Source organism: Schistocerca serialis, chromosome 11, assembly GCF_023864345.2.
Source record: "Schistocerca serialis cubense isolate TAMUIC-IGC-003099 chromosome 11, iqSchSeri2.2, whole genome shotgun sequence".
NCBI lineage: Eukaryota > Metazoa > Arthropoda > Insecta > Orthoptera > Acrididae > Schistocerca > Schistocerca serialis.
Window position 1 is genome coordinate 132399323 of NC_064648.1, and position 12904 is coordinate 132412226.

The following is a 12904-nucleotide window of genomic DNA, read 5'->3' on the forward strand; positions in this document are numbered from 1 at the left end:
CGTGTTTGGCGCCATGCAGGTGAGCGCCACAATCAGGACTGCATACGACTGAGGCACACAGGGCCAACACCCGGCATCGTGGTGTGGGGAGCGATCTCCTACACTGGCCGTACACCACTGGTGATCGTCGAAGGGACACTGAATAGTGCACGGTACATCCAAACCGTCATCGAACCCATCGTTCTACCATTCCTATACCGGCAAGGGAACTTGCTGTTCCAACAGGACAATGCACGTCCGCATGTATCCCGTGCCACCCAACGTGCTCTAGAAGGTGTAAGTCAACTACCCTGGCCAGTAAGATCTCCGGATCTGTCCCCCATTGAGCATGTTTGGGACTGGATGAAGCGTCGTCTCACGCGGTCAGCACGTCCAGCACGAACGCTGGTCCAACTGAGGCGCCAGGTGGAAATGGCATGGCAAGCCGTTCCACAGGACTACATCCAGCATCTCTACGATCGTCTCCATGGGAGAATAGCAGCCTGCATTGCTGCGAAAGGTGGATATACACTGTACTAGTGCCGACATTGTGCACGCTCTGTTGCCTGTGTCTATGTGCCTGTGGTTCTGTCAGTGTGATCATGTGATGTATCTGACCCCAGGAATGTGTCAATAAAGTTTCCCCTTCCTGGGACAATGAATTCACGGTGTTCTTATTTCAATTTCCAGGAGTGTATTTGGGTGTCCATACCGTACCAAGTACAGTGTCGGTGCGCTAACTGTTTCGTACAAAGAATCTCCCAGTGTCCTCAGTGAAGCAACTGCAACACATCTAGAATGAGATTTTCACTCCGCAGCGGAGTGTGTGCTGATATGAAACTTCCTGGCAGATTAAAACTGTGTGCCGGACCGAGACTCGAAGTCGGGACCTTTGCCTTTCGAGGGTAAGTGCTCTACCATCTAAGCTACCCAAGAACGACTCACGCCCTGTCCTCACAGCTTTACTTCTGCCAGTACCTCGTCTCCTACTTTCCAAACTTAACAGAAGGTCTCCTGCGAACCTTGCACAACTAACACTCCTGGAAGAAAGGATATTGTGGAGACATGGCTTAGCCACAACCTGGGGGATGTTTCCAGAATGAGATTTTCACTCTGCAGCGGAGTGTGCGCTGATATGAAACTTTCTGGCACATTAAAACTGTGTGCTGGACCAAGACTCGAATTCAGGCCCTTTGTAGGAGAGCTTCAGTAAAGTTTGGATGGTAGGAGACGAGATACTGGCAGAAGTAAAGCTGTGAGGACGGGTCGTGAGTCGTGCTTCGGTAGCTCAGTTGGTAGAGCACTTGCCTGCGAAAGGCAAAGGTCCCAAGTTCGAGTCTCGGTCCGGCACACAGTTTTAATCTGCCAGGAAGTTGCAACACTTCTGTTTGCAAAGCATTAGGGATCAACACACGGGACTGTCCACTGTCATTTTGTACAAGAATTACACTGTTCTGTACAGCAAGGCTATGCCGACATGCGAAGTATCGCTGCACTGCAGAGTTCTTTATGCTGTGCAAGGGACGAGACCAAGATGTGCGAATGTACTGGAGAGAAATGTTCAAATCTGGATCAGCCTCCGTGGCCTGTGCAACTTTCTTATAGGAGGAGTTTCCGTAAAATAAGGTTCCCAATTGTTTTTTCACAGAGTAAAATATGTTTATTTCAAGAATGCAAACGTTTTTGGGAAGTTCAGACTTTAACTTTTGTGTTAGCAGAAGACCCAACACCGTGTTACTAGTGGAGGCCGAAGTGCACGCGTTTTAGCTCACGCAGGCTGGCGTGAGGAGGGAAGAACTATACTGACGTGAGGTCTGGAACATGACAAGGATTGAGATTTCAGAAAGCGGACATAATTAGTTTGATACTTAACTTTAATCCATTAATGATGAACGTCGCTCTTGACGGTACATGATCCGCAATATCTGTTCAGAATACATTCTTGAAGATAGTTCTTATAGTAACTGGCGCCTTGCTAGGTCGTAGCAAATGACGAAGCTGAAGGCTATGCTAAACTGTCGTCTCTGCAATTGAGAGCGTATGTAGACAGTGAACCATCGCTAGCAAAGTCGGCTGTCCAACTGGGGCGAGTGCTAGGGAGTCTCTCTAGACTAGACCTGCCGTGTGTCGGCGCTCGGTCTGCAATCACTGACAGTGGCGACACGCGGGTCCGACGTATACTAACGGACTGCGGCTGATTTAAAGGCTACCATCTAGCAAGTGTGTTGTCTGGCGGTCACCTATTTTTCTACATAGTCGCCACTGAGGTCAACACATTTTTGCATGCGGTGTACGAGTTTTTGAATGCCCAAGACAAAAAAAATCTACCGCCAAGCCGCGCAGATACCTGAGAACCGCTTCTTCTAGCTGTTCTCTGTCACCAAAATGCGTTCCACCCAGGTGTTTCTTCATGTCAAGTAAGAGATGGTAGTCACTTGGGGTGTTTGACAATATCCCATCCAAATTTTGCGATGAGCTCGTTGGTGGCTTTATCAGAATGCGGTCGAGCGTTATCCTGATGGAAACACACCCCCTTGGACAGCATACCCCTCCTCTCGTTTTGAATTGCACGGCGCAATTTTTGCAGTGTCTCACAGTACCTGGCAGCGTTGAGTGTTGTACAGGTGGGCAAGAACTCACACGGCAATACCCCATTCCTGTCCCAAAACACCGTTGCCATCACTTTGCCGACACTTTGCATTTGTTTGAATTTTTGAGATCTCGGCGACTCTGGGTGCTTCCATTGTTTGTACTGTTCTTTGGTTTCGGGTGTGCGGTAGTGCACCCGAGTCTCGTCTTCAGTGAAGACGGAGTCGAGGTATTCATCGCCGCGAGTTCCGTAATCCGAAGAAGTCCATGGGCCGCTTCAGCGCGTTGATGTTTGTGGTCTTCAGCCAACATTCTTGGCAACCACCTCGCGCAAACCTTAGCATAGAGGTTTTTCTGAGATCAGGGATCCTATCGGAGAGCTCACGAACTGTCACTCTTCGATCTGAGAGCACTGCTGCCTCCACTTTTGCGCTTGTTTCATCAGAAACAGATGGCCGTCCTGAACGCTCCTCGTCGTGGACGTCAGTATGTCCGTTCTTGAGCGTTCTCCACAATTTCTACACGTGTTGTATGCTCGTACACTTCTCTACAAGATTTCCCATAGCTGGGAATGCATTTCTGCAGACGGGAAACGGATCACCGAGTGCAGCTCACACCTAGCGGGCGAAGCTAGGGGGAGATCCATCACGTACGCTGCCGAGCAAGACTGAGTTCCGCAGACAGCTCGCTAGGGAGGGGATTTGGAGTGGGGGAACCGAGGTACATTACATGTGATTACATTTTCACGCAATTTGCGTGCATAGATCCTGAGAAATCAGTACCCAGAACAACCACCTCTGGCCGTAATAACGGCCTTGATACGCTTGTGCATTGACTCAAACAGAGCTTGGATGGCATGTACAGGTACAGCTGCCCATGCAGCTTCAACACGATACCACAGTTCATCAAGAGTAGTGACTGGCATATTGTGACAAGCCAGTTGCTCGACCACCATTGACCAGACGTTTTCAATTGGTGAGAGATCTGAAGAATGTGCTGGCCAGGGCAACAGTCGAACGTTTTCTGTATCCATAAAGGCCCGTACAGGACCTGCAACATGCGGTCATGCATTATCCTGCTGAAATGTAGGGTTTTGCAGGAATCGAATGAAGGGTAGAGCCACAGGTCGTAACACATCTGAAATGTAACGTCCACTGTTCAAAGTGCCGTCAATGCGAACAAGAGGTGACCGAGACGTGTAACCAATGGCACCCCATACCATCATGTTGGGTGATACGCCAGTATGACGATGATGAATACACGCTTCCAATGTGCGTTCACCGCGATGTTGCCAAACACGGATGCGACCATCTTGATGCTGTAAACAGAACCTGGATTCATCCAAAAAAATGACGTTTTGCCATTCGTGCACCCAGGTTCATCATGGAGTACACCATCGCAGGCGCTCCTGTCTGTGATGCAGCGTCAAGGGTAACCACAGTCACGGTCTCCGAGCTGGTAGTCCGTGCTGCTGCAAACGTCATCAAACTGTTCGTGCAGATGGTTGTTGTCTTGCAAATGTCCCCATCTATTGACTCAGGGATCGAGACGTTGCTGCACAATCCGTTACAGCCATCCGGATAAGATGCCTGTCATCTCAACTGCTAGTGATACGAGGCCGTCGGGAACCAGCACGACATTCTGTATTACCCTCCTGAACCCACCAATTCCATATTCTGCTAACAGTCATTTGACCTCGACCAACGCGAGCAGTAATATCGGGATACGATAAACCGCAATCGCGATAGGCTACAATCCGACCTTTATCAAAGTTGGAAATGTGATGGTACGCGTTTCTCCTCCTTACACGAGGCATCACAACAATGTTTCACCAGCCAACGCCGGTGATCTGCTGTTTGTGTATGAGAAATCGGTTCGACACTTTCCTCATGTCAGCACGTTGTAGGTGTCACCACCGGCGCCAACCTTGTGTGAATGCTCTGAAAAGCTAATCATTTGCATATCACAGCATCTTCTTCCTGTCAGTTAAATTTCGCATCTGTAGCACGTCATCTTCGTGGTGTAGCAATTTTAATGGCGAGTAGTGTACATGTTCCGAGAACGGGAATGTCTTGCCCATAATCAGCCATCAGATGTGTGCTAGTTTTAGACAGGTGTGGAGAGCCTAACTGTTCATACGTGTGATGATTTAGCAATGTGATAGAGGCACCCATGCCGAATTGAAATTCCACACATTTCATACAAATAAGTCAATGAACAAAAAGTTTGTTTGCCTGACGTATTTCTGTAGAAACTGCACGATTGCTAGTCACAGCCATGGAATATACTGCATTAATGACGTGGACCATATGACAAGAGTTTCGTAAGTGTAGTGAATTCTTACACTTGTTCTGTTGCAAACAAATGGATTGCACATGTCTTTTCCTACCACAAGCGTAACACTGAACATGTCGGGAGGGGCAATCTTGGCGTTTGTGCCATGTATAACATCGAGGGCAAGATTTACTTTTGTTCGCCTGTGTAGCCACCTGTTTAGCGAACTGCGTACACAGCATGGAAGTTTGTTTACTCGGTGTGGCTAGCACACGCTGCCAGTGCAGAATGGGACGATCACAACTAAGGGGCTCAACTTGAGAAATAACTGGCAGCTCAGTTGTATGAGCCAACAAGGCACCGAAATCATACTCATCTACATTCCTGGAAATTGAAATAAGAACACCGTGAATTCATTGTCCCAGGAAGGGGAAACTTTATTGACACATTCCTGGGGTCAGATACATCACATGATCACACTGACAGAACCACAGGCACATAGACACAGGCAACAGAGCATGCACAATGTCGGCACTAGTACAGTGTATATCCACCTTTCGCAGCAATGCAGGCTGCTATTCTCCCATCGAGACGATCGTAGAGATGCTGGATGTAGTCCTGTGGAACGGCTTGCCATGTCATTTCCACCTGGCACCTCAGTTGGACCAGCGTTCGTGCTGGACGTGCAGACCGCGTGAGACGACGCTTCATCCAGTCCCAAACATGCTCAATGGGGGACAGATCCGGAGATCTTGCTGGCCAGGGTAGTTGACTTACACCTTCTAGAGCACGTTGGGTGGCACGGGATACATACGGACGTGCATTGTCCTGTTGGAACAGCAAGTTCCCTTGCCGGTCTAGGAATGGTAGAACGATGGGTTCGATGACGGTTTGGATGTACCGTGCACTATTCAGTGTCCCCTCGATGATCACCAGTGGTGTACGGCCAGTGTAGGAGATCGCTCCCCACACCATGATGCCGGGTGTTGGCCCTGTGTGCCTCAGTCGTATGCAGTCCTGATTGTGGCGCTCACCTGCACGGCGCCAAACACGCATACGACCATCATTGGCACCAAGGCAGAAGCGACTCTCATCGCTGAAGACGACATGTCTCCATTCGTCCCTCCATTCACGCCTGTCGCGACACCACTGGAGGCGGGCTGCACGATGTTGGGGCGTGAGCGGAAGATGGCTTAACGGTGTGCGGGACCGTAGCCCAGCTTCATGGAGACGGTTGCGAATGGCCCTCGCCAATACCCCAGGAGCAACAGTGTCCCTAATTTGCTGGGAAGTGGCGGTGCGGTCCCCTACGGCACTGCGTAGGATCCTACGGTCTTGGCGTGCATCCGTGCGTCGCTGCGGTCCGGTCCCAGGTCGACAGGCACGTGCACCTTCCGCCGACCACTGGCGACAACATCGATGTACTGTGGAGACCTCACGCCCCACGTGTTGAGCAATTCGGCGGTACGTCCACCCGGCCTCCCGCATGCCCACTATACGCCCTCGCTCAAAGTCCGTCAACTGCACATACGGTTCACGTCCACGCTGTCGCGGCATGCTACCAGTGTTAAAGACTGCGATGGAGCTCCGTATGCCACGGCAAACTGGCTGACACTGACGGCGGCGGTGCACAAATGCTGCGCAGCTAGCGCCATTCGACGGCCAACACCGCGGTTCCTGGTGTGTCCGCTGTGCCATGCGTGTGATCATTGCTTGTACAGCCCTCTCGCAGTGTCTGGAGCAAGTATGGTGGGTCTGACACACCGGTGTCAATGTGTTCTTTTTTCCATTTCCAGGAGTGTAGTATTTGCACTACCTGCTAAAATGTTGGATCGGACTGTTTTAAAATTTGTTCTCTGATTTTGACATCAGGTACATTGTGCACGATCGCATCACGCAACATAACATCTGAATATAAAGCACCACATGCACATTTGAATTTGCATTTTCTTGTCATACCTTGCAAATCTGTCACCCACTCGTGATAAGTTTGTTCTGACCGTTTTTTTTTTTTTTCAGTTAAAGAATTGATTACCTAGCTGCTACCACATTCACTTGTTCATCATAATAGTTTGATGGTGATGTTACTCCTTGGTCGTACAACAGTTCACTCGGAGTGGCGTTAAGAAAGAGTTTTTGAGTTAATCTGAACACTGCAGTTCCTACCATTGATAATAGATAAGGAAGTTTCACGGTACCTGGCACATTGTGAGCGATAACATGGGTGTCAAATTGAGACAACCACTCGAGCCATTCCTCGTCTTGTTCCCTAAACTGTTGAAAAGGTGGTATAGCAGCCGTAGTAGGCTAAGCTTGTTCCGGTGGGTGCACAAAGTTGGCCAATAGCAGCTGCACTGTATTAAGTAGATACCTGCCGTGTCTGAAACTGAAACATCTGCATTAGCTGTGTGCATCTAACGCTTGTGGCTGTGGTGCCTGAGCAGAGTGCGGAGCTGATGGAGTGGGCATGTTGGAAGACACAAATGTGACAAATAGACAAAAATAATGACAAAGGCAAAGAAATGTTCTGCATGCTCACCTGCAAACACTGATTAGCAAAAACGAGAAGAAACTGGTAAAGCATGTGCACCCTTGCAAAGCAAAGAAAAGAGAAAATTAAGGTGCCAGCAACAAAAAAATGAAAGTTTGTGGCAGTCGGCATGTAAGTGTGTTTGTAGACTCGTCGTCAGTTGTGGGGCCTTGCCCACTCGTTGCTTATAGAGTGCCTAAAGGATGTTGCATTTTTGGAATACTGTACAACAGTTCAAACAAATAACATTAGTAGTTTTGTTTCTAGAAAGCAAATTGACAGTACTTTGATCACAGCAAGCGTCACTAGCGAGAGGCGACATGAAAACAGTAAAGTTCTTGCTATACAAAAAGTCGAAGTAAGCACTTGATACAGAGCACAACAATCTGATTGCATAGCATTAATTGTGTTGCAGACTGGACCGATTTGAGCAGTTGAGGCTAGCAGGATCAGCACTTACATTCACTTCTTTATTGACTTCTTCCAGGTGTCACTCTCGGCACGGCACGGTCCAGTTCCGCACACCATTGGCCGACGTTTCCTCATCACCTTCTCTGTTCTTCCATTCCACATCTTCGTTCCAGCACTTGTGGTTACACCACAACAATAATAAACTAAAAAATTTTTCTTTTTAAAATTCAGGCTTGATCGCACCACGTATGCGACAAGAACATAGTTGACCGGTTTCGGTCATATCACATGACCATCCTCAGACCTGTATTTTTAATTTAGAAAGTAATAGAAACCATACTAGATTGGCAGTGTTGTTGTTGTTTTGGTCTTCAGTCCTGAGACTGGTTTGATGCAGCTCTCCATGGTACTCTATCCCGTGCAAGCTTCGTCATCTCTCAGTACCTACTGCAGCCTACATCCCTCTGAATCTGCTCAGTGTATTCATCTCTTGGTCTCCCTGTACGATTTTTACCCTCCACGCTGCCCTCCAATGCTAAATTTGTGATCCCTTGATGCCTCAGAACATGTCCTACCATTCGATCCCTTCTTCTAGTGAAGTTGTGCCACAAACTCCTCTTCTCCCCAATTCTATTCAATACCTCCTCATTAGTTATGTGATCTACCCATCTAATCTTCAGCAGTCTTCTGTAGCACCACATTTTGAAAGCTTCTATTCTCTTCTTATCCAAACTATTTATCGTCGACGTTTCACTTCCATACATGGCTACACTCCATACAAATACTTTCAGAAACGAATTCCTGACATTTAAATCTGTACACGATGTTTTCAAATTTTTCTTCTTCAGAAACGCTTTCCTTGCCAGTGTCAGTCTACACTTTATATCCTCTCTACTTCGACCATCATCAGTTATTTTGCTCCCCAAATAGCAAAACTCCTTTACTACTTTAAGTGTCTCATTTCCTAATCTAATTCTATCAGCATCACCCGACTTAATTCGACTACATTTCATTATCCTCATTTTGCTTTTGTTGATGTTCATCTTATACCCTCCTTTCAAGACACTGTCCATTCCGTTCAACTGCTCTTCCAAGTCCTTTGCTGTCTCTGACAGAATTACAATGTCATCGGTAAACCTCAAAATTTTTATTTCTTCTCCATCAATTTTAATACCTACTCTGAACTTTTCTTTGTTTCCTTTATTGCTTGCTTAATATACAGATTGAATAACATCGGGGAGAGGCTACAACCCTGTCTCACTCCCTTCCCAACCACTGCTTCCCTTCCATACCCCTCGACTCTTGTAACTACTATCTGCTTTCTGTACAAATTGTAAATATCCTTTCGCTCCCTGTATTTTACCCCTGCCTCCTTCAGAATTTGAAAGAGAGTATTCCAATCAACATTGTCAAAAGCTTTCTCTAAGTCTACAAATGCTAGAAACGTAGGTTTGCCTTTCCTTAATCTTTCTTCTAAGATAAGTCGTAGGGTCAGTATTGCCTTACGTGTTCCAACATTTCTACGGAATCCAAACAGATCTTCCCCGAGGTCGGCTTCTACCAGTTTTTCCATTCATCTGTAAAGAATTCGCGTTAGTATTTTGCATCTGTGACTTATTAAACTGATAGTTCGGTAATTTTCACATCTGTCAGCACCTGCTTTCTTTGGGATTGGAATTATTATATTCTTCTTGAAGTCTGAGGGTATTTCGCCTGTCTCATACATCTTGCTCACCAGATGGTAGAGTTTTGTCAGGACTGGCTCTCTTCCAAGGCTGTCAGTAGTTCTAATGGAATGTTGTCTACTCTGGGGGCCTTGTTTCGACTCAGGTCTTTCAGTGCTCTGTCAAACTCTTCACGCAATATCATATCTCCCATTTCATCTTCATCTACATCCTCTTCCATTTCCATAATATTGTCCTCAAGTACATCGCCCTTGTATAAACCCTCTATATACTCCTTCCACCTTTCTGCTTTCCATTCTTTGCTTAGAACTGGGTTTCCATCAAAGCTCTTGATATTCATGAAAGTGGTTCTCCTTTCTCCAAAGGCCTCTTTAATTTTCCTGTAGGCAGTATCTATCTTACCCCTAGTGAGATAAGCCTCTACATCCTTACATTTGTCCTCTAGCCATCCCTGCTTAGCCATTTTGCACTTCCTGTCGATATCATTTTTGAGACGATTTTCTCCTTTCATCAATTAAATTCAATATTTCTTCTGTTACCTAAGGGTTTCTACTAGCCCTCGTCTTTTTACCTATTTGATCGTCTGCTGCCTTCACTATTTCATCCCTCAAAGCTACCCATTCTTCTTCTACTGTATTTCTTTCCCCCACTCCTGTCAATTGTTCCCTTATGCTCTCCCTGAAACTGTGTACAATCTCTGGTTCTTTCAGTTTATCCAGGTCCCATCTCCTTAAATTCCCACCTTTTTGCAGTATCTTCAGTTTTAATCTACAGGTCATAACCAATAGATTGTGGTCAGAGTCCACATCTGCCCCTGGAAATGTCTTACAATTTAAAATCTGGTTCCTAAATCTCTGTCTTACCATTATATAATCTATCTGATACCTTTTAGTATCTCCAGGGTTCTTCCATGATTCTTAAACCAGGTGTTAGCTATGATTAAGTTATGCTCTGCGCAAAATTCTACCAGGCGGCTTCCTCTTTCATTTCTTAGCCCCAATCCATATTCACCTATGTTTCCTTCTCTCCCTTTTCCTACTCTCGAATTCCAGTCACCCATGACTATTAAATTTTCGTCTCCCTTCACTATCTGAATAATTTCTTTTATCTCATCATACAATTCATCAATTTCTTCATCATCTGCAGAGCTAGTTGGCATATAAACTTGTACTACTGTAGTAGGCGTGGGCTTCATGTCTATCTTGGCCACAATAATGCGTTCACTATGCTGTTTGTAGTAGCTTACCCGCATTACTACTTTATTTTATTCATTATTACACCTACTTCTGCATTACCCCTATTTGATTTTGTATTTATAGCCCTGTATTCACCTGACCAAAAGTCTTGTTCCTCCCGCCACCGAACTTCACTAATTCCCACTCTATCTAACTTTAACCTATCCATTTCCTTTTTTAAATTTTCTAACCTACCTGCCCGATTAAGGGATCTGAAATTCCACGCTCTGATCCGTAGAACACCAGTTTTCTTTCTCCTGATAATGACATCCTCTTGAGTAGTACCTGCCCGGAGATATGAATGGGGGACTATTTTACCTCCGGAACATTTTACCCAAGAGGACGCCATCATCATTTAATCATACAGTAAAGCTGCATGCTCTCGGGAAAAATTATGGCTGTAGTTTCCCCTTGCTTTCAGCCATTCGCAGTACCAGCACAGCAAGGCCGTTTCGGTTAGTGTTAAAAGGCCAGATCAGTCAATCATCCAGACTGTTGCCCCTGCAACTATTGAAAAGGCTGCTGCCCTCTTCAGGAACCACACGTTTGTCTGGCCTCTCAACAGATACCCCTCCATTGTGGTTGCACCTACGGTAGGGCTATCTGTATCGTTGAGGCACGCAAGCCTACCCACCAACAGCAAGGTCCATGGTTCGTGAGGTGGAGATTGACAATAAAGTATGACAAAATGCTTATAAGGATAAAATACTTAAGACTTGTTATATCCATGGCATCCTTCATAGATGGTAGGTGGAGCACTCTTCTCAGGTGCTGTGATGTCAACTGGTGTCAGCAAGTGATGGGATTACACTTAAATACGAAGATGCTCCACCTACCTCTTCTCCCTCTACCTCACATCAACCAATCAGTGTAAAACAGATTCAGATAATCGTCAGAACGTAAAAAAAAGTACAATAATAACAAAAATAGTTATGTATAAAATATATCTTTACAACCATGGAACTACTTAAATAATGTATAAAATATCAATTAAAAGCTTTAAAATAACTGTAGACAATGTATACTCAGTCTGTCCTCTATGGGCTAAGGTGGTACTACCACAATGGTTTCAAAGTCAACGATGTTGTGAAGGTGTTTTCTGTGGCATACGATGCATGTGCTGTAGCGTAGGGGATTGTTGTAGGCCAATTTGTGGCACCTTTCCAACTTGATAGACTGCAAGTGACATCGCTCGTCTTGATTTGCTCTCCACTGTAGACAATTATTGTTTATACCCTGCCTACATAGGCGCTGTTTATCGGGCATTAGTAGTATTATATTTAATTGAGTACAGTGATTTTTTTTCCAAGGGAAATATGTTCCTTCATCTGTAAATACTGAGTCTTGTTTGTAACATTATGACCTGTTATGCATTTTTACAACAAACATTGCTACTTGCTAAGTAGCTAACAGTAAGTTTCAGTCCTTGAATGTAGGTATTCAGATAATTTGTAGAAAGAGTGACTAGTATTATGGTTGTGTCAGTCCTCATGAAGATGTTTTGCCCATAATATAACAGGCATGGCATTGTTTGTAACACTGAAGACAACATTATATCACAGGCATGAGACTCAAAGTGTTAAACTGATTGGAAGTCCCAGTTGCTTGCTTTATTAGATGGTAGCTGGCCAGCTGTTATTTTCTCTCCCTCTCTCTCTCTCTCTCTCTATCTGACTTAAGGATTCATAATTTTTTGTGTAATAGATTTAACCCTGTGTAATCAGTTGATTGTTACCTGTTGCCATTGCGTTGTTTCAGAAAAATTGGTTCCTGCAAAACCAGTTAGCTTCCAACTGGACAGGAAATGAACAGATATGTGAAGATGATCCTGAAATGTGGGAGCTGATCAAAAAAGAAAAGATGAGGCAGAAATGCTGTTTGGAATTAATTGCATCAGAGGTTAGTTTTATTTTCGGTTTGCTCTTGAGTTTCTGTTGCTTTTTGTTTTTGTTATTTGCCTTTTCCCATTAAAATTGAAAGTTTTAAAATTTTATGTTAACAATCAAAATGATTTTCCTTATCAGATGTATTTCTCATGCCATTTTTGACTTGCTGATAGACTCTCAGGTTAATTGCACAAGGCCTTTCTTTCGCCTTGCAGAGAGATTTTATTTAGTTTATAACTTTCTTGCAGTGGTTTTGCCCGTATACACGTACACTATGTGATCAAAAGTATCCGGACACCACCAAAACTATAAGTT

At 45.3% G+C, this 12904-nt stretch overlaps 1 protein-coding gene across 1 annotated transcript in view; it reads left to right on the forward strand.

The window, feature by feature from the left end:
* Window positions 1-12904, forward strand: part of LOC126426530 (serine hydroxymethyltransferase, mitochondrial-like) — a 260581-nt gene that overhangs the window by 73680 nt on the left and 173997 nt on the right. Inside the window, exon 3 of the mRNA XM_050088433.1 lies at window positions 12462-12602. Within this exon, the coding sequence (XP_049944390.1) occupies window positions 12462-12602 (141 nt within the window). The remainder of the gene's footprint in view (window positions 1-12461; window positions 12603-12904) is intronic.